Source organism: Dipteris shenzhenensis, chromosome 3 (genome assembly GCF_047967505.1).
Source record: "Dipteris shenzhenensis isolate YYH24624 ecotype China chromosome 3, Dip_SZ_1.0, whole genome shotgun sequence".
NCBI lineage: Eukaryota > Viridiplantae > Streptophyta > Polypodiopsida > Gleicheniales > Dipteridaceae > Dipteris > Dipteris shenzhenensis.
Window position 1 is genome coordinate 15,397,866 of NC_141598.1, and position 25,736 is coordinate 15,423,601.

At 40.1% G+C, this 25,736-nt stretch overlaps 2 protein-coding genes across 5 annotated transcripts in view; both read right to left on the reverse strand.

The window, feature by feature from the left end:
* LOC147903417 (uncharacterized) overlaps positions 1-7,501 on the reverse strand; it is a 34,012-nt gene extending 26,511 nt beyond the window's left edge. The window contains exons 1-2 of one of the 4 annotated variants that reach the window (XM_087372823.1): positions 7,133-7,317; positions 6,848-7,081 (exon numbers count right to left, since the gene is read on the reverse strand). In XM_087372823.1, coding sequence (XP_087228949.1) covers positions 6,848-6,999 — 152 coding nt within the window. In that variant the 5' untranslated portion in view covers positions 7,000-7,081; positions 7,133-7,317. Of the gene's footprint in view, positions 1-6,847; positions 7,082-7,132; positions 7,324-7,405 lie in introns of those variants that run through there. The other 3 variants (XM_087372825.1, XM_087372826.1, XM_087372824.1) reach the window with 3 other exon arrangements.
* Positions 7,502-19,912: 12,411 nt separating this feature from the next.
* LOC147903418 (subtilisin-like protease SBT5.4) lies at positions 19,913-25,495 on the reverse strand. The gene is made up of 11 exons (XM_087372481.1): positions 25,077-25,495; positions 24,889-24,983; positions 23,193-23,290; positions 22,819-22,986; positions 22,579-22,690; positions 21,935-22,475; positions 21,595-21,689; positions 21,259-21,504; positions 20,995-21,112; positions 20,630-20,843; positions 19,913-20,537 (listed from the first exon to the last, which is right to left on the reverse strand). The coding sequence occupies exons 1-11, from the start codon at positions 25,155-25,157 to the stop codon at positions 19,999-20,001; spliced, it is 2,307 nt and encodes a 768-aa protein (XP_087228607.1). The 5' UTR covers positions 25,158-25,495; the 3' UTR covers positions 19,913-19,998.
* Between the last annotated feature and the right edge of the window lie 241 nt (positions 25,496-25,736).

The following is a 25,736-nucleotide window of genomic DNA, read 5'->3' on the forward strand; positions in this document are numbered from 1 at the left end:
AAATCTCAGCAGCTTAAGAACTTCAGCCACTAGCTTTTTTATCTTTGTATAAAGCGTAGTAAAATCAGAGAGACTCTTTTTCTTGAATGCTTCGAGAAGAATCACTCCTAGAGAGTCATTTAAAATCTAGCTTAGATGTGAGGGGACATTTGCCTCCTTTAATAAGTCCCTCCAAAGTTCATGGACACTAGACAAGCTGGCTTTGAAGCAGTAGCTTAGCCATTTAGAGATATCTGTCAAAGCAGTCTCACAAACAACTGCAATAAGTCTTGGCAATTTTGGAGTTTTGTGAAACTTCCAAGCAGCACAAATAAAAGGCATGCTTGGATTGCAAACAAACCCTAAATCAAATCCTTTTGAAAAACTAAGGCAGGGGCATAAGTTTTGATAGACGAGTTCACTTCTCTCAAAAGACATTCTAAGTAAAACTTTTTGCAAATAAAAACAAAGTTATTAACAAGATATGACAAATTTCACTGGAGAACTCAGTAGAGTGATGAGCAGGGTAGGTACAGCCCCCCAAGGGCAGCACACACATGTAGAAAAGGGGCTGGGAGAGGCTTATACGCAGTCTCAGCCCCCCTTCACATCGGCCAGTAGGGCTACAATTGCAGTCCCTACCAGCCAGCCAACCAAACCAACTAACGACCTGCAGGTGGGCCAGGTCACTCAGTTGGCTAGAGCCCTATAAAAGGGGCTCTTGGCCCTCATTCACTTCCCTCAACCTCCGTGCAGTTCCAGCCCCTTGCAGAGCCCTCTGCCTGCTCCAGAATTCACAGTACAGCAGAAGCAAACAGCTGTACACAGATTGAGATCCAGAGAAGGTGTGCACGTGGCACTTCAGCCTGGGATTTTTGGACAGCATCAAGTTGAGGTTTGAGGGTTTTTGTTTCAGCAGCTCTTTTCCAGTTTATTCACAGCTCTTTCAGCTCTCATCTCTCAGCTTTCAATCATCTCCTCTCTCAGTTTCTCAGCTCTCTCCGTCCTTGTATTCACCTCAGTTCATCTCTCTCACTCACATAGTCACAATTCATGCCCACGGACAGCACTAGCCTCATCATTGTCCTCGCACAATGGTCTACAACGTCAATGTGGGCAGCATTGAAGCCTTGGTTGTGGCCGGAACTGCTTCTGAAGCTTTGTGGGTCAGCGCTACGTGTTCACAGTGTCCTCATGAGAGTTGCATTCCGTGCGCTCTAGAGGATGTCTTTTCATTTTTCAAGTTCTCCAAGTTTAAAGCAAATTCTCCCCTATATTGGGGGAAAGGCCCTTAGTGGGTACTGGGACCCAATCAGTTGTCGAATCTATTTCTCTAACCGTTATCTCTTCTCCCCTCTCTTTGTTGCACACACAAATATGCCTCGCACAATAAGGTTTGAAATGACACGATCATTAACCATTCCATGTTACACCCCTCTAGAGAAGGGTGAGACGCGCAAAGAACATGATTTGCTCATGGTCACAAGTCACCCATCTTAGGAAGGATGAGATATTCTCTTGCTGTCTGGATGGCTCTGAAATTTCAATGAGGCAAGCTGAAAAGATTTTGACATCTTATCTAAGGAGGTGATGGTAAGTAGTCTCAGTTCTATTGGCTCGTCTCAATGTCTAGGTAGGTGGACCAAGTCCGAAGTAATACATATCTAGATGAATCCAAAAACATGCCCAAACTCATCCTCTAAAAACACCACATATAGTGTAGTTTCAATCTCCTCATAGTCACTCATAAGGTTGAAAACCATGAACTCCATCACACATCTATGGCATCCCCACAGATGTCATCAAACACACAACGGTGATGGTAGACCATAGTATAAACATATGCTTCACACATACAAATCCACACACCCACACATACTTGAGTATCCATTTATACAAAGGTCTTCATGCTGAGTTTCTATCAACACTCCGGACGTAGAGGGCAAACTGAGCCATGACAAAGGCTAGCACTAAAGGAGAAGGCTACTCAAAAAATCATCCACATTCTCTTCATTCAAGCTACAACAGCTTCTCAAGACGATTTCATTTTAGTCTCTCCCAAACAAGCATCTAAGCAAAAAGAATGCTTAGACAATCTAGTTGATAAGGCAACGCACCACTTAAGATAGAAAGAATTTATCGCAATATCAGCAAGCCCCCCAAAGTAGGCCAGCAACAAGAGCTCTGTTGGATCATAAAGAGGTCTATGTCAAAGCATGAAAGGATAAGACAATATGTTTATGCGTAAACTATGCAGGTCTTAACAAAGTTACCATTAAGAATAAGTATCCTTTGCCAAGGATGAATGACCTCATAGATCCTCTGCATGGTGCAAAGTATTTCACCAAGATTGATCTATGAATGGGTACCATCAAATACGTATAAGAGAAGAAGATATACCTAAGACGGGCTTTCGTACACGATATGAACATTATGAGTTCTTGGTTTTACCATTTGGACTCACAACTGCACCAGCCACTTTCCAACAGATGATGAATGATATCTTTTTGTCAATATCTAGGAAGCTTGTGATTGTCTTTTTAGATGACATTCTCACATACAATGGGAGTTTAGAAGACCAAGAGAAGCACTTGTGAATAGTTTGACTACTCTTAGAGTCAAGAGCTTTATGCAGTGATCCATACATTGAAGGAGTGGCGGCATTATCTATATGGCACCAATTTTCTGGTGTGTGTATATGTACCTCCCTTAAGTATTTCTCTAATGCTTCTAACTAGTCTGGTCGGGAGGCAAGATGGTCAAAGTCAATTCAAGATTTTGACTTTGAAATATGTTATAGAAGGGGAGCTAGTAGCATTGTAGCAAATGCCCTGAGTTGCATCGTACACATGAAAATGATGAGTTTCATGGAAATCCAGTCTGATCTCTTCCTTTCCTTTAAGGGCCTATATGAGCATGATCAAAGTTTCAGCCATGTATGGAAATAAGTCCACGGTGGGGCATGCCCAGATGAACCTACAGATTCTACTTCAATAGGGAAGGAAAAGCAAAGCCTTTGTAGCAGGTGTTCAAGACATGGGGAAGAAAGTACTTTATGAATGTCATGACATCCATTGTGCTGGGCATCCTAAGATCCAATGGACGTTGGCTTTGGTCATGAAAGATTTCTATTGCCAAAATTGATATCGAACAATATGTTCAAGAATGCCAGCAATGCCAAGTGAACAAGACGGAAGGCCTTAGATAGGTTGGCATGCTACATCCTCTGGAGATTCCAGAGAAGAAATGGGAAAGTATTTCCACGGATTTCATAGTTGGACTACCTCATACTCAGAAACAGCATTTGGGTAGTTGTAGATCCTCTGACGAACATGCCAAATTTATTCCAATAATGATTACAATAGCTGCCCCACGCCTGGGCCCTTCTGGCGTGAAGTGTTCAAGGAGTTGGACACAAAGCTGAGCATGAGCTAAACTGATCATCCAATGCCAAATGGTCAAGCGGACCAAGTGAATCAGATACTCAAAGACGTGCTTTGTGCTTATGTTTCTTGTAAGCAATCTGATTGGGAAGAATATCTTCCAATGGCTGAGTTCGCACATAATAGTGCATACAGGCACTAATTGAGTCCATTCTTTATGATGTATGGTTTTCAGCCAAAGGGTCCATGGACCATTGGGCTCCACAACATCAAGGTTAGAGCTGTGTCTAACTTTTTGCGAGAACAATATGAGATGTTTTATATACCTTTGTAAGACTAGAGTATATCCAATCGTACAAATTCAGAGTTTTGTTGTTCTAAGGTCCAATTTCTAATTTTATTAAATGGAAGGATCAGTCTAATGATGATAACATGAGCAACAATTTCTTGTGTTTCACACTCAAATATCCCAGTGTCAGATAGTTTTGAGGTGGGCACATGACCCACTCAAGGGTTCCTTTAGAGTTAGTAAACACTAAGGTTGAGTTTATACAACACACCCAGTGTGCAAGTACCCTAAAGTCAAGGACACCCTTGGGTGAGTCTATAAATATGAGCCAAGGGCTCATCTTGGGGGATCCCCTAGTCAATCCATACACCTAGAGTATTGGGTATCTATGGTACGGGACGTAGATACGACGTGGGATTGGTGCTAGCCTAACCTCAAACTCGATGGACATCGGATGTATTGGATCTATGCTCAAGACGTGAGCTCGCTAGCTCCCCCTATGTGATCCTTGCTAATGTTGCAGTATTTCCACCTGTGGAGTGCTTGTAGCGATTGATCTTGGATACACTCAAGTATAGGCCTAGCTAACCCATGCTTGAGTGCATGTTTCAAAAGGGGCTCCTTTTATAGGCCCAACCTCTCCTAGGAATACCCAACTAGAGCAAGGGTCGATTAGGTCTATAGATCAGCCGATAAATCGTTGATGTGGGTAACAGTTGGAAGGGCCTAACTTGCTGTTGACTTGCTGACATGGGCAACAGCTAGAAGGGCCTAACTTGCTGCTGACCTAGCCAGCTGCTAACGTGACAGCTAACCTACATGTGTCTTTTCCGCCAGAGATCCACCTAGATTCAAATCTTAATGGATATGTGGCCATTGTGGCTGCCTTATCTGTAGATTACGCCTATAGATGCTCATGACACCCCATTCTGCAGAAGCTGGAACAAATGTGGAGTCTCTTGGAACCTGCCCTAGAATCTTTGGCCGATCGTTCCAATTTACAAGTGCTAGGTCAGCTTAGTCTAGAGGGATAGTAGCCTATGGAAGGCCACCTCTTGGCTCATTCTCAGCATCAGCCTTCAGATTTCAGCAACTCATTAAGCTAAATCAACAAACCAGCCCTTGTAGCCTCAATAGGGACTAGTGGATGAGGAGCACTCTACCTCTCTTCACTCCACCCTCAAAGGACACTTTTCTCACCCATGGTTGTATACAATTCAGCCATCTTGCAAAAGCTTGAAGAGGAACAAATGTCCGATGAAGCCAACATGACACATTGATGAGCTGCTCCTTGTGATGGGAACAAGGGATGACGATAGAATTATAGATGAGTCATGACAACAACTGCCTTTTGCAGATGAGAAGATTGCACCACAAGGGTATATGGGGGACTAGGAAGAAGACGAGCATGTGTGGTGGTGTAAACTTTTCGAAGGGTGTTTAAAGGACCAGGGCCTCAGCAAGAGTTGAAGAACTATGGTTGCCAACATGGTGAGCACATCCAAAGATTGAGAAGAATGGGAAACTAGGGACTGCCCAAGATACTGAGGGCCAGGGGATAGCCTAGATGAGTAGGCAAAGGGAGTAGAAGGGAACACCATCTTGTATGAGGACAAAAGACTTTATTTGACACTAATAGTCTGTAGATGATTAAACCACGTTCCTGGAGGCACTTGGAAGTCGATAACTCAATTTGTTTCACATCTACCTAGCATTGCACCATTGGCTAGACATTGAGATGGTGTTGGAAATGATGGTAGGTACAAGTGTGTCTATATCGTAAAAATTCATAGATTTGTGGGTAGGGTTCTTTTGGGGCTCATTTAAAGGACACATGGACCCCTTTAGGAGTCCTTGTGGTGCCCGGGTTGAACCTACCTCGAAGTCCTCCCTATTCTTTCTTGGTACTCAAGATAAACTACTACCTACTTTCTAATTTCTTTCCAATAGCTTTATTGAAAGCTATGTTGACAATGACTACTAGAAAGATTATAAAGCATTGAAGGGCGACCAAGGAAGGCAAGAAGAGGTCAAACCTATTCTTTAAATGTGGCCAGAGATGAATCCCTAAAGCATGGGGAAGTAGGCAAGATATGGAGCACAGGGACACCAAACAAAGCATGATAGGCGAGCTATCAGAGGAATAAGAGGAACTATTGGGGTTCGCATGAGATCCTGGACGTGACTCATGAGGAGATAGAGATTGCCCAAGATCAAATCCTTAATTTCCATTTCACAAATTTTGTCACTACTCCACATGGTAGTTTTGCACTTGACACGCTTGGGATGGAGGATCACAAGAGGGTTCCTTCTCAGCCTGATGCTAGCCTTCCTCACCGTGTCTGCAATAGTTGAGAGATGCTATGCCATTTCATGCACACAATGCTGCTAGGAGTAACACTCGTGTTCATGAGGAGAAGCAATATTGGGATGCACAACCAGAGTTACATTCCATTTCACCAGATGTCTTACTTCACCTAAAATAGTGATAAACCCTTAGTGAGGGAGTCACATGCCACAATACCTAAGAGACAATTTGAAACTACGACCTCTCTCTAAGGTTTTGGAAACCCAGGGTGCCTTCAGATATACTCTCACCTTCGTCAAACTTGATTTTCCTTCCAATGTGGATGCACATATCTTTTAGCTCTATCTTGAGCTCTTTCGATAGTGTCCTTGTTGGCATGCCTTAACAATTGATTCATATCCTCAACAAAGTCTTCAGCAGCTTGTACCTTCCCTTCCCAAGCCTAGAGCACTACATCGGTGCTTTGGGTTGAAGTCATTGATTAACATGAACATGTTGTAGCCTGTTTCAGAAGCTTAGTATAATTGTATGACATGTTTCCACCTTGTTTGCCTTATGCTAGTACCACATTCATCCTTTTTTTTTTAAGATATGGACATAGCTCAGCCGACCAAGCTGCGCCTGCCTCATTATCGCTGCCTTGATAATTTTCGCTGAGAGAGAATGATGTTTCTCTCAACTTGTAACTGCCTCTGACACAAATCGTTGCCGACAGATTCCGCTAGATACCTCATAAAGCATCGGAAATTCGGAATGAGATTATGGGGGCAGCTGATTTTCTGGGTTGAAGGGAGAACAGAATAATCCAGAAATTGTACCACATCCGCCTCACGCATTTGCCGTTGGTCAAGAGTCTTGGAAGTAAAATCTGACGAGAAACATACAAACCTTTGGCCAGCCATCTGCAAAAATGCGCGCCCAATGCGGCCATCTCCCACGACCACTACCTGTTGCTGCCTCAGCGGACGCGCTCCCAAAGAAGGGTCGTGACTACTCTGCGAAATTTGGGCTTGCGAGATAGGAATCGTGATTGACGCCATGGCTGTTTTGCGTAAGGCCAATTTTTGAAAGGCATTTTCAGCTGCAAATTAATTCTCAATAAAAACCATAAGAGTTTGAAACCTTTTGTGATTTTTTAGCACTGTCTCAATAAAAAGCATAAGAGTTTGAAACCTTAAGTTTTGTGATTTTTTAGCACTGCTCCTCAAAGGTACAGTCTATAGCAACAGTTTAGTTGCGCCTTTCAATTTGCACTGCCGACCACATGGCAGCCATGGAATTGGTTACATCTTCAGTCCTCTGAAAGTTGCATGGATACGTGATAAACATGGAACGGTTTCAATTACAATCTTTCCAATGACCCACTTTCATGCCAACAAAGGGGAGACATTTTCTCATCGGATGTTTTTCAAAAGCAATCAATTGTCCTGTGTGTGATATACTCACATTCATACATGGATCTTCAAGGGCCGTGCTTGCATGCACCCATGTGTCTTGTTGAGACCACTCCATTAGCAAGAGTCCTCCTTAAGGACTCTTTTGAAGGCTAAGAACACATTTTTTGTGTAAATATTTATTTTTAATAGAATCATACAACCCTATTAAACAAGAGGGCACAGGTTCGCATATGCGCTTTTGCTTAATCTGAAAGCTGTGATAATTCCTTAAGAGGAAATCACTACATCAAGCATGGAATTCTTGAAAAACGTGAAAATCAACCAAAGAACGACAACCAACTGGGTACAATCTCCCAACCTAGATGAGTGGCTTACGCCTCCTCATCTAGAGTATTTATAATACATTGAAGTTCGAGGAGATAAAGCCACTTTTGCCACATGCTATGCAACGTGCAACATCTCGATTGGTATCTTCGCATTAATTCCAATCCCTCGCACTAGCTCCATCACATGTACTCAAGCCGCCAAGTATAGTAGTTGTTAACAATCACTTGAACGGATCACTGAATCAATTAATCCCAATATAATTGCGTTCAACGTACAATACTCAAACATAACACTAATAACACTAGCGACATCAATATTAACATGAAATCACCCACAATATTGACGATTTAGCATGGCTAACCATAGGCTAGTGACGTCCCCAACTAATCTACACAAAGCATCCACTAGGACCCCCGCCACGTCCAGTGCGCTCTTATGGAATACTTTACCATAGTCACACTTGACTAAAATAAAATAATGTCTAGAGCAAGAAATATCAAAAATACAATTTATGTAACATCCATCTTGCTTGGATTGCAACAAATAACCTCAGTCGCATATTTGATTATAGGAACTAATGATGTCTGGAAAAGCTTAAAAGAACCGCTCAAGCATCCATTGCTCCAAAGTAACTATTGGTAATCGGTGCGTTTGTCTAAATATGGCGGATTTGAGATCTGTAGATTATGATGTGATCATTTCAAGTCCGGGGACTTGGCATGGAATTTTAAGCTAGTTGAAAATGTGATCATTTCAAGTTCAAAGACTTAAGCATGGAAGTCTAAGCTATTGTAAATAATGGTAAGCGCGCTGGAAATTGGTATGTAATGTAAACAGGATTATGGTCAGTCCAATATGCTTCAGTTGCTCCTACATAACCATTGGTAATCGGTGTGTTTGTCTAGATATGATCAATTTGAGATCCATAGATTGTCATTGGGTCTTTGTTTACTAAGTGCAAATGATGTTGTCCCATGAGATTTGCTAGTTGTATTTGCTTTTGAGAATGTTCAAGCATGTTGATGTTGAAATTTTCCAAGACAAAAGTTGGGTAACTAGATGGTTTTGTAAGCAATACATGTGCTAAGTGCTCTAGAAAGTGACATGTCTTATCTCAATATATTGAAATAACAAACATTGATTACCTTAAATTTGGTTGGAAATGTGCTATGATCATTTCAAGTCCAAGGAATATAAAACATTTTATGTGAGAATAAGGAAAGTTTATGCTTGTATAAGAGTGATGCAGCCATTCCTTGAAATGCTGTGATTGTAGCAAATTTCTGTTTTTTTATATATTCTGTTGGATGTGCAGTTCTAGTTCAATGAGGTGAAGTAAGTCAGATGCTTGGAGATTATAATTAGCATTTAAATCAGCTGACTATAATTGCAATGAGCGCTTGTTTAATGTTTGTGAGATAATATGTGTTTTACTCCATCTTTCAAGACGAGGCACATCAAATTGCCAAGTTGCAGTTGTAAGGACTCTTTGCATTTCTATAACAACGGCTGAGTCTACATGGAAGTGAATATTTCTTAAGGGTTTCATGAGGTAAAGATTTTCTTTGGTGTGTACTCTTGAAAGTGTTGTGTATGTGATCTCGTATTGTGGTTTGCTCGTGGGGCCAAAACATAATGCTTCCAATGTTGAACCTTATGCACGATGCATTGTTCTCTCGCTGATGCTTGTTGGATTGGATATTGTGTTTGTGTAATGATATGGTTTGTATTAACCTATTTGGATTTCTTTTGTAATTGGAAGTGCTACAGTCCAATGTTGCTCAGTATGGTCCTTTTATTAAGTACTTGGTCTGTTGTCATGTTTGTATTCTGATGTTGGGTTTCGAGAATTGTTTCTAGACAATAACATGTGAATTAGAATTTTTCATAGCTTTATTGGCTCCATTTACAAGACCATTGGATGTGTTGTAGTTTTGAGCACATAGCTCAACACTGCCACGCCTATTTTTAATCTTATTTCTTTGTGGAGCCAAGCAGTTTTATTAGGATCATCTAAGATGGACAATGAATTAGGACAACTTGACCATACAAATCATAAGCAACTCATGCACCAATTTTCATGTATTTTTGGCTTTGGGGGTGCTGCCTCTGAACCCCCGCTAAGGGGGGCCTAATGCATGTCGTTGGCCCCCATTGGAACCCCCCGATGACATCCTAGGAGGGATGTTGCCCCCCCTTCATAGAATGGGTATAAGCATGCATGGGTCCAAAGCATAGCCCAAAAAAAATCTCTGAAAAGGATCTGGCTCCACATACAACACTTTGTGGTAGTATATAAAGGTGATTGCGTTGATGTCTTGTGGCTCTGCTGCGTATTTACATTCTGAATTTATTTAGGATGCTAGTGAAAAAGGAATCGCTTTAATGCATAATGGTGTTGAGTTAGTAACATTTGAGGTTTTCTTTTTAGAAACTTTGCTTTAAAGGGTTTTGTTCTTGGAATACCCATTTGTCACGTATGGGAGGCAATTGGTAAAGGTCACCTATTATTTATGATATCCAAGCTAGCAAAATGTAAATTATGAACATATCTGATGGCACATAGTCTTCTATCGATAAAGTTTAACATTCTCTTGCTATTTAGTGATATTTCATCTAAGATTATTGTTTGAACTTCCATGTATTCCTTTGTGAGTTTGTCTAATCTTTCTGCAATTAACTCAGGCATATCTTTGCAATTTACTGGTATACTTAAATGTTGAATGTAGAGTTGCACCATAAATGTTGCATGTAGCTTTTCCTATATATGCCATTTTTTAACATTTGGTCTTTAATGGATAACAATTGGGATTATTATACTAACATAGTAGTTCTTGATTGAGGGCCCGTATGACAATTGTTTACTGGTTCTAACTCCTCCTTTAGGACCATGTAGAAGGGCTTGTTAGGGTTGTTCTTTTTTTTCCACATTATGGCATCAAATATATGTCGTTGCTCTGGGTTTAGAAGCTATAAGTGTTCTTCTTATGGTATTAGCTCTTCTACAGGTTGCAGAAATTGAAAGTAAGGAGGAGTTTCATTTTTGTGTCTATTTCAAGTTTGAGGTAATGAAATGTCTATTGGTTGTTTTTCCATACAATTGTGGTGTGTCACATTAACTAGATCAAATGAGTCTAATAAAATAGTGTTATTAAATGTTTCTCAACCCATATGTCATTGCTTGTAGTTGTATCCATTTCGTCTATTTGGTTCTTAAAGTCTTCCCAAGCTTTTGCATTTTGGTTGTTTGAGTATATGAGGAAGTTGAAGTTTCCTTTAGTCTTAGAAAGTTGGTTTGCAGCTCTATAGTAAGCATTTTGCCAAGTTTTGTTTGATTGTCTTAGAGTTTCTTATGAGGTAAGGTAAGGAGTATAAAGCATGAGTTGTTGTCCATAGTACTTCTCAGGGTCTTGATGTTGGTTGAAATGTTTAAATCTAATTATTTGTGGCCTTATTTTTTCAAATGGAATTTTTTATTACGTACTATGAAATAAACTCTGCAAGGTATATTAAGTATTTTTGGCCTTGCTATGTACCAGTCACTAATTGAAGTGCACATTATATCAGTTGAGTCGTCTGGTAGTGTTTGCAAGATTTTATCAAGTTTCAAAACTACAACACGTTGTTGTAACAACATTGTATTTATAAATTGTGTTGTTTTAGAGGCATGGTGTAGTGGTAATGAAAGTATTGTGTATACTGCTTGTTGTGCTAACATTTGTTGTAAATTCAAGAACGTAGCTCCCATTTTTTTAAAGCGATCAACTGCATCATTATTTTCTTCATTTTATGTTGTGGAATGCATTTTTTATTGTGTTGTCTACTTCTGTGATGTACACTATGCGGCTACTACATATGGATCTATATAAATTGAGCATCATTGTTTGCATCCCACAATGGCACGAGTAGTTTGGAAAATGGGTTTTTGTCCAAGCATTAGATGGTTTTCTTTTCAGGAACAACGTTGGTCGTTTTAAGTTTGTACTCATTCTAGTTGACCCCACCTTTGGAGATGTTTCCAAATTTTTGTGAGAGCCTCCAATGCATTTTGTAGATCTAGAAATTGCGATGCTTTAGGAGGTGGCATGGCAAAGGGTTCAGCATCTTTTCTTGACAATACAAAACATTCACCACCAACTTTCGGATCCTTTGATTTCATGAAGATGTGCACACAAAAATCCTCCTCAACTATAATTCCTACTACAAGGCCGTAAATTATATCTTTCTTTGCAAATGTTGCACCCCATGGCTACTCATTTTGTTCAAAATCTTTCCTAGATACACACAGAACATTTTGTCTTTCCGTCTAACCAAAATCCAAGCTCTCCCACCCATGTGATGTTTGATATATTATTTGAAAGATTTTGGCCTATTTGTTCTTCCTTGCAAATCCAAAGTTAGAGACAAATGCTCTAACCTCATTGTCAACAAAGTTTCCATGATTTGAATACTGCATGAAAATACAGTAAAAAGTCTAGATAAATAATGTATTACAAATTGTAAAAGTTTGATTGTTAATAATATTAGTGAGAAAAATATCGGTTGATGAATTGATTGTTATGCTACTTTTGATGTTATCTTTGATTTTGTGAGGCTAATGTTTACGACTGGAGTGAGCGCTTCCTTAGTTTCAACAATGGGCTCAAATAGAATGCATGAGACAGATTGTTATGATATAGAATTTGCAACGCCGTTGCATTAAAGTGGTTACCAACTTTGATATAAATCCTCTTTGACCATACATAAATAGGTTTTTGTAAAAATGATGATGCCCATAAACTAGCAAAATGGTCTCCCAAAAGGCCGTTCTATGTTGTTGACTTGCTCATATGAGTTAAGTACTTGTCAAAGCTCTCTACATCATGCAAAATCTGCAAATTTTCTAATTATAATATGTTCAAATGCAATTAGTTGTTGCTGCTTTTTTATTATTCTTCTGAGAGTTGACAAATTATGAACTATTGCTTGAAGCTACTTAGATGTTAATTGTATGTTAACTAGGTACTTAATTGTGTAAAATAAGCAATGGTCGAGAACATATTTATAAGTTGTTATATGACATAGATGTTGTTCGCGTAGCACATCATCTTTGTTTGATTGTGATTAATTGGTGCCATGCTGATCACAATAGCTTCTTCTTCAATTGCAGGATTGGTATTTGTAGCTAGGAGCTTAATGTGAGGTGTAACCCTTCATTTGAACTCATTTTAACAATAGGCTCAAAGTGAGGTATATGGAAAGGGTGGTCATCATATAGTACTTGCAATGGCTCTACATCGAAGTTTTCCCCATGTTTTACACAAACTCTCTTATATAAAGATGACCATATGTAGAGTGGCTTCTTCAAGAATGATGACACCCACATGGCAATGAAATTATCTCCCCAAAGTCCACCCTTTGTTGTTTATTTGCTCATGCGATTCAAGTATTCTTCACAGCTTTGCACATGATAAAGACTCTTCAAAAAATCTATATGTAAATATGCTTCGGAGCATTCATGCAATTTTGTCGTTATTGTGTAAGCAAATATAGAATTGTTGTATTGCTGCTATGCATATTTCTTCAGATGTTAATTCTACCCCTATTAAATACTTTATTGTATCAAATAAGAAATCACCTAGAGTGTATTTGTAATTTTTTATACGACGCAAGTTTTGACCACATAGCACAATATCAATTGCCTCATCTTCCTGAATGCCTAGCTCAATTGGTGGATCTATGTATGCTTTGGCAACATTACCTTGACCTTTAGTTAAAAGGTTTAGAAGTGTATTGCTTGGCATCTCAAATTTAGACAGTGCACCTATCTTGATAATTGGTTCAAAACGAGGAGAATGTCAAGGATTATCATCCTAGAAAATTTGTAATGGCTGTAACACATATTTCTCTCCAAATTGCAGGTACACCTTCTTGCTTACAAATGATCATACATGTATTGTTTTTTGAAGAAGTTTAGAAATACAAAAAATGGCAAATTGATCACCTGTAAGACTCCATGCATTATTGAAATGCTTATTCACTCAAAATATTCACTATATGAGTGTACACCCCATGTTGTTCATATATAAAAGCCAAAGGCAAATATGTTTGCAAGAAATCGATTGCTTGCTCATCATTAGTATGCAAAGATGAAACAAATCTCTCCATTGCTACAGTGCGAAGTCCTTTAGATTTCATGGGCCCATGCATCAAATATGTCATTGTATTAAATAGGCAATCATCTACTATGTACTTGTAATTGCTTACACGACATAGCCCTTGTTCATGCAAGGCATTGTCAATCAACATGTTTCTACTTAATGAAATGTTGTTTTTTTGTAAGAGTTTCTGCATAATCTTTTAGCTCTCCTCTCTCTCTCTCTTTGAGATTCCTCTCATTTTTTTCCCAAACTTTAGAAAAGAAGAAATTGTAAGCAACACAAAACTTGAAAGGAAAATATGCTTTTTGTTGCTTCTTTTTTTGCAAAATAGCTTTCTTAATTGTAGCTTTGTTTGGATATTATGTCTGAAAATAGCTTTTTTAAATTGTATATGAACTTGCAAAGTAGCTTTATCAAGTAGTGTATGAGTTTGCTTTTGTTTTATTTGTCCATCGGTTTGTAAGTTTACAAAATGCCTACCCCATTTGCCAAAGTAATTGTACTTGCATCAGCGATTCAAGTAGCATCTTTTGTATTCGATTATTCCCAGTGGTTGAAATCTTGTGGTGTTTTGTTATCCAAACTGGTGTGTAAGCAGTCAATAAATTCCCAGGTGTCAAACCAAACTCTCCATCTACTCGAAGTTGACCAATTGTCGATCAAATATCCCTTTCACTTTTATTGAACAACTGTTCAATTGGAACTTATACCAACTAATGGAGAAATCCAAGGATCCCTTACCACTAACTTGGTAGCATAATCGGACATTAAAGCATCCTTTTGATGTTTTGGTAAAAAAATCAAAACTTGATGTAGAAGTGTTTTTTGATGATTCCCTCTCTTGAGCTTAAGGTAGACTCATAGTCTCCTCATAGTACTAATTTTTTTTTAAAAAAAGGAGAAACACAAACCATTATGTGTAATCACAAAATGCTCACAAATGTATGGTAACACAGCTTTTTACCCAAGCATTATTCAAATTTGAAAATTTACCTAGCATGCTTGAAATTAGAAATGATTTCAATGCACTAGAATTTTTTAAAGTGCTTCTAAGTATATCAAACACAGAAGAGTGACAAAAGTTTGTTGAAAAATAAGTTTGGTAAGATTGATTTAGCAAGTAATAAGAGTGGTTAGCTTAATAAGTTGCATTGTAAGTCACATTTCATAAACAAACATCTTTATATAGTACACATAATAGACACAAAGTGTCATATCTTAAAAATACTAAAATTCTATTAGCGAAAAGTCACCACATCACAATAAAGGCTACAATTAAAGGAGATTAAGTGATCTGAATTTCATCTATTAAAAAAGGGGACGCATTAAATTTTGCTTTTGTAATTTTGAATTATCCCACATAGAACTATTCTGCATAGAAATTTTCTTTATTGGTATCACTCCTCCACAATTATAGGCACTCTATAAGTGTAGTTTAGATGTTTGAAGGTTCTTGTAATATCACTTAACCCTTGTATATTGAAAAGAACATAAATAGCAACATAATGGACAATTAAAATAAGGTTTGAGTTTGGTGTTTCACATGACATTAGGTGCCCTAAAAACTCATGCTACTCCATAATATCCTATTGAAGACATATACAAAGTAAAGTTGAGTTTGGAACTTGCAGTTAGACACGTCAAAAAATTTACAAAAGATCAAATTTTGCCTCGCTCTCAACATCCACTAAAATTACATTTGAGGCCATAAATCATAATAAGTATGATTATCAAGCTCCCAAGAAATTCCAAAATATTTTTTATAGTCATCCTTAGACTCTAGGATTTAGAACCTCTTTAAAAACTCATTCTAGTTAATAAGTATGGCCATTTTATCTAAAAACTAAAATATCAGCTTGAAGTTTTGGCGTTAGGTCGACCTTAAAACTCTTTAGGTAGAACTCAAAGTAACAAGTGTGAGTTCCATCCAAAATAATTCCAAGCTTTTTTTTGGTTTACTTTATCATTGGAAACTGATCCAGTAGTATAGTAGGGTAGATTTTTGCTAGGTCGACGAACACACATACACACACACACACACACTCTCTCTCTCTCTCTCTCTCTCTCTCACACACACACACACACACACACACACACACACACACACGAATACTTCCCCAACTATGAATTATTCTTTCATTTAACCCCGCGAAATCTCCCCTTTACACTCTCTTTTTAACTACCCCACACACCAAGCCCACTAATCGTCCCATACCTCCTCTAATCCCGTCTCAACCCATGCACTCATTCTCTTCTTCTCAACTTGTGACTTAAACTTCCCTTGTGGCTTTTTTAAAAATTATCTAAGAATCCATATGGCTATCTATATTCCTAGGTAAAGCGATAACAAGCCGGGGAAAACATGCATTACCTGTCTACTCAAACGTAACTATGATGTAGGCCAACACCTAGTTTGTTTGGATGGTGGCAGAGGTAAGTGGACCCCGACCTTGGAACCGGGACTGCCTAAGGATTCGACCTCTTTTTTCAACATTATGTCTATCAAACTCAATGTTATTAAAAATTCTTAATTTTTATCGAAATATTTGCAAACTCTACTTGTTGCATTTTTCAATCTAGATGTCTCAAACTTTTTTTCCTTTTATGTTTCCCTTTTTTAACTTTTTATCCAATTGATGGAATTAATTGTATGGCTCAATTATTGATGGGACTTTTTAATCTAAACACACACACAGACACACACACACACACACACGTATGTGCACATGTGTTGGGAGCTATATCATGTGAATATCTACATGAGAAAGTGCAACGAGAGCCCTTAAAGACATAATGGGTGAGAAACACGGATCCACATGAGGCATGTATACATTTGTTTTTGCATTTGTAATATTGTATTGCATAGTAGCTATCATGTGTGAGCTATCTTCCTCACTCTTTATTTATTTGTGTGTCTGTATGTGGTCTTTGTACACTCCCCTTTGCCTGAGCATGAAACCAAGTAGCTCCAATAGTGTCATTGAATGTAAATTGCACATAAATAGGCAAAAATTTTCTCTTGTACTTGAATTTTCTATTCTACAAGTGTCGATAGTGTGGGTCTTCTTTGCACGTCATTTTATGTGCTTGTGTGTATCATTTACATTGCATTTCCTCTAAGGTTTTTGGGCTTTGAGTATTTTTACATTGTTTATTAGGTGAGAGAGTCTTTCCCATTAGGGTAGATTTGGGGTCTCAAAAGGGCATCCATTTAGTGTTCCCTAAAGATCCAATGGATACCATTAAAGGATAGAGGGATCGAATCTAAACCCTTGAAAATGGCAAGGATCTAATGGATGAGATCAAAAGAGAAGGGGGCTCATTTTAAGCCATCCATCTACAAATAGATCCAAGGGTGGAGATGCAAGGAAAAGGCGTTGGAATTCAGGCATTGATCTCAAGGAGATCCAAAGGTGGACATCCGAGAAAAATGCGCTTAAATGTCCATTATGCACCTGAATCTCAGCCATTGATCACAAGTGCCTCCACATCCACCCTCCAAAATCTGCCTAAATCTAGGGCCTGCATTTGATCCTTTGATCTCCACCATTAGATCTATCCAAGATCTAATGGTCCACAATAAATGGTGACCTATTCCTCCTTATTACACCTCAATTTTTCAACCTTTGCTAGTTTGGAGCCCACCAAATGTGCATCCCACCAATTTGAGCATCCTAGGCCTTCGATCCATCCACCATCCACCTCCACGGTTGATCAATTTCAAAATAAAGTTATCAATGTCAGTTGAGTAAATGCTAGGGACCTTTAGCCGATGGATTACCATAGTGGGTTCATTTGGTCTTATCCTAATCCATTCTTAATCCATTCTTGACGAGGCCTTTTTGAGACCCCAATTCTCCCCTAATGTCTGATGTTTTTGGGGTGTACAAGTTTCATCTTAGGGAAACTGCGAGGCCATCCTTTGCATATGAATGGTGACCTACTTGGCACAGGATCCTTTGCATATGAATGGTACTTACTTGACCTAGATGTTCTACAATAAGTAACTTGACTCTTGTCCATGGACTATTTGCCAAATCTATTTCAAAAGTTACCAGCATTCCCTCCAAAATCTTATGAGATTATTGATTCTCAAAGGAGATATTTCTTTAAATTATTCATTATCTTATCCTTTGAAGGATTTGTTTTATTGTAACTCTTAAGCTCTCTTGCTAATTTTCTTAATTGCTTTAGTAGCAGAGACAAAATCAAAATACTATGCTTCAATGGTTGATGTGGTTGAGTAATTTGGAAGTGGGGTCTTGAGAGCTTTTTGTTGTTAGTAAATGTTTTGGGCAATCTGTGGTAAGGGAAGTCTTGGAAGAGAGATGGAAGAGTTCTTTTGTAAGATTTCAAGTACGTAAAGTGGACTGAAGTAGGACTAGAAATACCAGCAATTTTTGAGGTTTTCCATACCCTGCCAGAACCATTCGTTAGTTGTGCCTTGCCATGCTTCTAGAGGTCTTATCTCACTACTCAATTATTGAAGGTGTTTGGAGAACCAATAAAATTAAGTTATCCTTATGTACCTTTATTCATTTAGGATGCTCTTATACATATTTTGATTGAAGGATCATCTTTAGGAGAGTTTAATTTTATGCTAATTGCACAACTAAGGAAAAGTGCAGCAAAAACTTGTAGATGTGTAAACTAAAGTGGGATGATAGCATATCATGACTCCTCAAGTTGTTTGATGTTTTTTGATGAAGATGTATCTAGATTTTCTCTTGAGTGTGTTCTTGAGCTTGTAGCCTGTGTGGTTGAAGCCCTTGTATATCTTTTGGAGGTCATGGGTTCAAGTCTCAATGGACACCTAACGTGTGTTGCAAGTTGTGTGGACACTTTTTGGCATACCCATACAATAGGTCTTGATCGAGAATTGGCTAGGGCTTCATCTCCATCCACCTTGACTTCTACCAATCTCTTGATAACTTCCAAGATCCATATGCCTTAAATCATAGCCACCACTGACCTTGCAATGGACACTCAACTTTGACATCAAATCTCTATGGATATGACATTATGAGTGCATAACTAACATGTTGTGCAGGGTGCCGTAGTACACATCATCAGTCCAAATACATTGTTTGGCTACATAGCAGTTATTTGGAGGGGAATACCACCCTAACAATATCATTAGCAATGGTTGTATGAGTATGTATGTGTGATTGTGAGAACAGCTTGCCACAAAGGTACTCAAAAGAAGAAGAAGATGTTTTGATTAAGGTATTATCATCTATTTTCAAGAACATATTAGCATCTGTATTCCTTCAAATAAAGTTTTAATTTGATTGAGCATTTGAGTTCTTATAACATGTCGATTCATGTCTCCATGATTGTATTGGCACTTAGACTACCTTTAAAGTCATAACCATTTGGGAATGTGGATGAAAGTTTTTAAATGCCAAGATGACTAAATTTCCCTTTTCATAAGATACAATCATAACATCCCAATTTTGTGATTGCTAGCTTGATCCAAAGACTTGCAAAGTTTGAAACGAAACGTTTCTCATTGTGGAGGTAAAATATTTTTGATGAAGACTTGTTCCTAGGTGGACAATGCAATGTTGTGCATGCTAGCATCAATTAGATGGGTTTACACTCTTCTAGATGATGAGTCCACATTTTCTTGTTCTCTAATGATGGATTTACAATCTATTGGAAGTGGGTACCATGCTTTCTAAAGGTTAGATTCCCTTAATTGTGTTGTGCATGGAGACTTGTTCTCACTGTGGCAAGTTAATGGAAAGAACAATAAAATGTGTTGTTTGTTGTCGGCTTGCTCATGTTGGTTAGGAGAGGTATTGCGAAGAGGTAATGTATTCATCTATTTGCTGCGCCACATACAAATAAATTTATGTTTTTAGAAAAAAGCCTTAAGAGGCAATGCAATTTCCTTCATGTAATCAAGAAGATTGAGTAGATGATTGTGAGGAAAAAAGAAAAATTTCCAATTCCGCAAGGAGCAAGAGATCGTGAGAGGGTGGAAGAAGTAATCCAATTGCTGAATTGAGATTAGGTTCATGGACAAGGTGGAACTCTCCCTCATTGAACTTTGAATCATCATCATCTTGCACTTCCACCTACAAAGAATTCAATTGAGGCCTTTCTTCTTTGTTAACTAATCAACACATCATGTGGTTACTAGAGAGCTTGCGCCTATGGTGGTGATTGGCTAGCTAATGGCATTCACAGAAATCGGGCTAGTCACGCGGTATTTCCCATCGGTCCAAAAGAAATGGCCGAATACATACGTACCTTGGGAGCCTCTCTTCACCTTGAACTTCAAAGTGAATTGTTGTTTCTCTCCTAAAGAATAGAAAACTAGCTTGGAAGGAATCACTTGCACTTGAATGCCCTTCGGAGGCCTTACCACCACATTGTAGGTATTGTTTCCTCCCACGTATGTCACAGTGCGCACCACATTGCACTCCCCACTCAGAGCTGAAAGAGTGACAGATGGATAATTGAGATCTGCCACTATCAAAGGACTTTTTGGGCAACTTGTGCTCATGCCCGTGAGGTTCATCAAGTCTGATTGGGTGTAGTTTAAGCTGCACAAGAAAAGGAAGTAATCTTCTATGGATGCATCATACAACAAGCCCGGATTGGCAGCACCATTCGGATGTATGTGGCCTGCGCCATAGTTAAATGGAGTTGAAGCCTGTGAGCTGCTATTGAGGATTGCCTCTTTCATGTTATCTTGGTGGATTGCTGCAGTAGATTAAATAGGCTAGTGTCATCAATTTGCAGCTTGACAGAATACGACATATTAGAGGAAACAAACTGTAAAGAATATACCATACCAGATGTCATTATAGCCGATTTTATAGCCGCCGCACTCCAATCGGGGTGAAGAGCACGTAGAAGAGTGACAATGCCGGAAGTATGAGGGCAAGACATGGAGGTGCCTGAGACAATGTTGTATTTAACCACCCGATGGTCAAATTGAGACAGTGTTGGTGGAGACGCTTCTGTCCAAGCTGCAAGGATATTCAAGCCAGGAGCGGTGATATCCGGCTACAAAAGAAAACAATTAATCAACTTCGTAACGTTGGGACACCCCGAATATGTAACAAAGATTGTCTCTAAAGTAGGGGTAATATTAGGTAGGGAGAAGTTTGATTTGGGCTATAAATGAATGAGCAAAAGTAATGGCCAAAAGAATCACCTTGAGAATGTCAGGAGTGAGACTATTAGGGCCTTGAGAAGAGAATGATGCCATCTGAGGTGCTGGCTTTGCATCCAAAAGTGTGCGTGGGTAGCCTATGTATGCAACGGCTGAGGATCTACATGTTTTGGTTATCAAAGACCAGATTTGTTACATTATGATGCATGAATCCATTGAAATTGTTTTAAGTACCCTTGGTGTGCATCAAAATTCATGATGGGTGCCGTTAATGATGGAATGTTATTAGAGGGACATCGTGAGTACCCGTAGTCATTGATGTATTTGAAGATGGAAGCTGCGTCTGTAGCGTTGACATGTGCGGCCGGAATAATGTGTGGATCTGAGAGCAACTCATTGCCATCCGTGGGTTGATTGCAGAGGATCATCCCTACACCTCCTGCCAACTTTACGGCTGCCCCCTTGTCCACCCGCGAATTTACCCCTCGCAAGCATGCCACTATCTTCCCCTTCGTCTTTTTCGGATCCAATGAGCCTAGAAAACAGAGTTGGCTACCAATGCCCGCATACATTCATCAATTAGCACCTATCTCAGCTCGACCTCGTCAACTTGACTCATCAACAAAAAGCGTCAATATGTACCTGGCCGTAACATTTGAGCCTGCAACTGGAACATCACTCCCCGCTATGAGGGGATACATTGTGTTGTGGAGTCTATATTCTGAAAGGCTAGCTCCCTGGAACCACAGTGCCACACATCATTCTAAGAATCGTTAGATATATACTACATTCTTGCTACAAGAATGTTGTTGATATATAAAACAAGAACTGACAACACAAGACAATAAAGAACACTGCATATTTTATAATTGCTTGACATACAACATGGCGATGTGTAGAATTCTCTTCAAGCAAGTTGCTAATTGTTATTCACATGCCTTACTCTTGCAAAACCATTCCAAGGGAAGTAATAAATCCCAACCGTGTAATTGGATTTGTCGCCAAGAGCCACAATAGCTGGGAACTGTCTGTCAATGCTGCTAGCAGCCACCGTAAGGATCCAAGGGGCAACATTAGAGACCGTAGATGAACTTGGACCATCGTTTCCAGCAGAGCAAACAACAATCATGCCTTTAGCCACTGCGTGGAGGCTCCCAATGGCAATAGCATCTGAAAAGTAGTCCACAAGAGGCGGACTTGATCCCATCGATAGAGAGCAGACATCAACACCATCATCAATGGCAGCATCAAAAGCAGCGAGGATGTCAGCATCGGTGCAACCAGCTGACCAACACACCTTGTACATTGCCACTCTAGCCATGGGAGCCCCTCCTCTAGCAGTTCCATTAGCAAATCCGAATTCATTGGCACCAGCGGAGGTGCTACCACCAGCTGTGGAGGATGTATGCGTTCCATGGCCTTCCTTGTCCCTTGCGGATAAGAAATCCCTTGTTGTAGTCTCATTCAAAGGGCCATTCTCAGCCTCATAGCCTTTGATGAAGTAGCGACCACCAATAAGCTTCCTAAATGAACATGAGAATGTAGGAATCCATGAGATTGAGTATGGCTTAGATTTGCAAATCTGATTCTACCCAAGAGCACATTTTAAGCCAACCGCAAGCCTACCTATTGCAGTTGGCCGATGAGAAATTGGTTCCGCTCACACAAGTTCCTTTCCATCTCGTAGGGATAGGACTAAAACCATCATCGTTGAAACTATTGGATTCCGGCCAAATTCCTTCCATAAATCAACATGTCAAACACTTTGGACATCGTTCATAAATCATAATGCTTTCCTCTTTGGTAGCCAGTCAAATCATCCATTGATTGATAGACTCACTAGTGTTAAAGAGCTCAATCACATACCTGTGTCGAACATGCCAATGATAATGTTTTCGCCATAGTGAGCTTTCTTCCAAAGAGAATTTTTGGGTGTGTATCCTGACACGTCTTCTAGCCCCAAGAATTCCCAAGACCGAGTTGTGTGCAACCTATGGAGTCTATTAGGAAAGACTGATATAACTCCAGGCATTGCTGTAGAAATTATACCAAAATTAAAATTAGCCAAAGCAACACACTTATTAGGCCCTGCCCAACAGATTACCAATCTTCTCTATTAGAATTTAAGGAATCAACACAATGGTGTAAAATCTCTAAAAAAGTTTTAGCTAAAATATCTGCAATTCTCATGAAAAACCTGAATTTTGAAACCCCAAGTGTTGTGTGAACATTGTTAATACCTGTGAAAGCAGAGACGTGATGAGGCTCCAGCACTGCAGTGAAGCCATTGATGGAACGCGTGTAGCTGTAGATCATTGACTGCTGGGCTGCTTCATAGCTGGTCCAAACGCGGAGAAAACCACGATTTAGATTACCATTCTAACGAGATTCAAGTTCCCATAAGGCGAATATACAACGCAAGCAAACGGAGTCATAGCAGAGTTTTATTCGTTTCCATCCCTCCTCCGGGATTGAGGGCTCCTCCCCTTTGAGTCTGTTCTGCCCCCCAGCCTGTCGAGCTCCTCCATAAACGTAGAAAGGCTGTACTTAGCTCAACATCTTCGAAAGTCGATTCTTACGTTAATAGCGCAGATCATAGGGAGAGAATCACTCTGCAACTATGGGCACACTACTTAGAGAGGATCTCTGCTGAAAACACCCCGGTAACAAAGCTTAAAAGTTCCATGGCGTGAGCTAAGATTGTCCTACCTAGTGGCCCAGAGTCCACAATTGAAATTGAACGTCCCTAGCAGCTAGTCGTAATGGCGGACCGGAAAGAAAAGAATTAGCCGACTGATCTCATGCTTGTAACTAACTGATTGTCCGAGTGTCGAATCATGCAAGTAACCAATATCAGCGGTCCCAGGGGAGAAGAACGAATAAGCTCAAGCAAGAAAGGCACCTGCGCAGGACTGTTTTGTGATGAGAAGAGTGCTTCCTTTGTGATTCAATGCATTTGTCACTGATTGCGACTATCTAGCTAGTCGTAATGGCGGAAATTGGAATGAATAGAATTAGCCCACTTATTTCAAGCCTGTAGCTGATTGTCACGATTGTGAAATCATGCGAGTAACAAATATCAGCGGCCCTAGGGGAGAAGAACGAATAAAAGCTCAAGCAAGAAAAGGACCTGCCCAGGACTGTTTTGTGGTGAGCCGCTTTATAAGCGTCCACGTCTCCTGCGTGAGCTAAGATTGCCTATCTACTGGTGGCAGAGTGCACACCCATTTTGACCGTGATTTAATGGATTTATCGCTGTTTGCTACTAGCTAGTCGGAATTGCGGAATGAACAGAATTAGCGTTTGATTTCATGCTTGTAGCTGATTATCACGTGTTATTTAATCATGCGGGTAACCAATATCAGCGTCGCTAGGCGAGAAGAACGAATAAGCTCAACTGCTCAAGCACCTGCCCAGGGGACTGTTTCTAGCAGTCCGTGATGAGCCGCTTGGATGTGTCGAGGATCCACGTCTCCTGCGTGTTTTATCTACTCGCCCACAGTCCACACTGAAATTGAACCGTTTCGACCGTTTCCGTCGTGATTCAATGCATTTATCAATGTTTGCTACTAGCTAGTTGTAATGGCGGAATGTAAAGAATTAGCCATACTTGTGACTGAGTCATACGAGTAACCACTATCAGCGTTCCTACTACCTCGGACCGCCTTAGATGTTTCGAGGACCACGTCTCCTGCTTAAGCTAAGATTGTCCTATCTACTGGTGCAGATTCCACAAACCATTTCGACCGTTTCCGTGGTGTTTCAATGCACTTTGCTGAGTGCAGCTACTAGCTAGTAGTAATGGCGGAATGACAAGAACTAGCCGACGGACTTCATTGAAGTTCATTCATGCCTGTATCTGATTATCACGAATGTCGAATCATGCGAGTAACCAATAAGGGGAGAAGAACGAATAAGCTCAAGCAAGAAAAGCACCTGCCGAGGACTGTTTCTAGCAGTACGTGATGAGCCGCTTGGATGTTTTGAGGATCAGCGTCCCCTGCGTGGCTGCCCATATAAACAACGTACGACTGCGCACCAAGGAAATAACACAAATCACAAAGTACGTCCACCAGATTACAAATTCGTGAGCTTATATAAATGAACCTCAAGACCAACAATACCTGGCGTGCAGCCCATGCGGTTGAAGCTAGAGCAGCAGCAAGGAGGAGCTGGCAAAGTAGGTTGAACTCGCAGCGAGCCATTGCAGCAGCTGCACCGAGCGGAAGTGAGCGCTAGGAGGAGCAATCGACGGATTTAAAGAGCAGATACATGCTAGAGTCCGGATTTTACTGTCGGGTCGGCGGTTTTCCCCGTATTTCTGCTTCTCTACGTCCTCCCTCCCTCTGACAGACAAATTCGACAGGCCTTCGTGACTCCCAAACTCAGAGCCGAATTGCGCTGAAAACTCGCAAGGAAGACGACGATATCGTCCTCTACTCGGTCGTAGTCGCGACTCCGAAAATCGCAAGGAATTGCTGAAGCTCGTTGAATCAAGCACGAATGAAACCACAATTGAGGTGGAAAATGCGGAGCAACAGCTAGGTGGGAGAAGCTCCAGTGTGCTGAGAAAGTTGAATTCAGGGTGGGCAGCGTGCGGGATTGGATTATTTGATAGCAAAGGGTGGGCAGCCACTCACTTGTCGCCGGAAAGACGCCATGATTTTGTTGCTGACAGAGTCTTCAGCAGCAGCAGCAGCACCACCTGATTCGGCACCACCGCCGATTGTTCTGCGGCAAAAGCTCTCACGAGCAAGTGCGCCCGCTCATCATATTCTACGTTC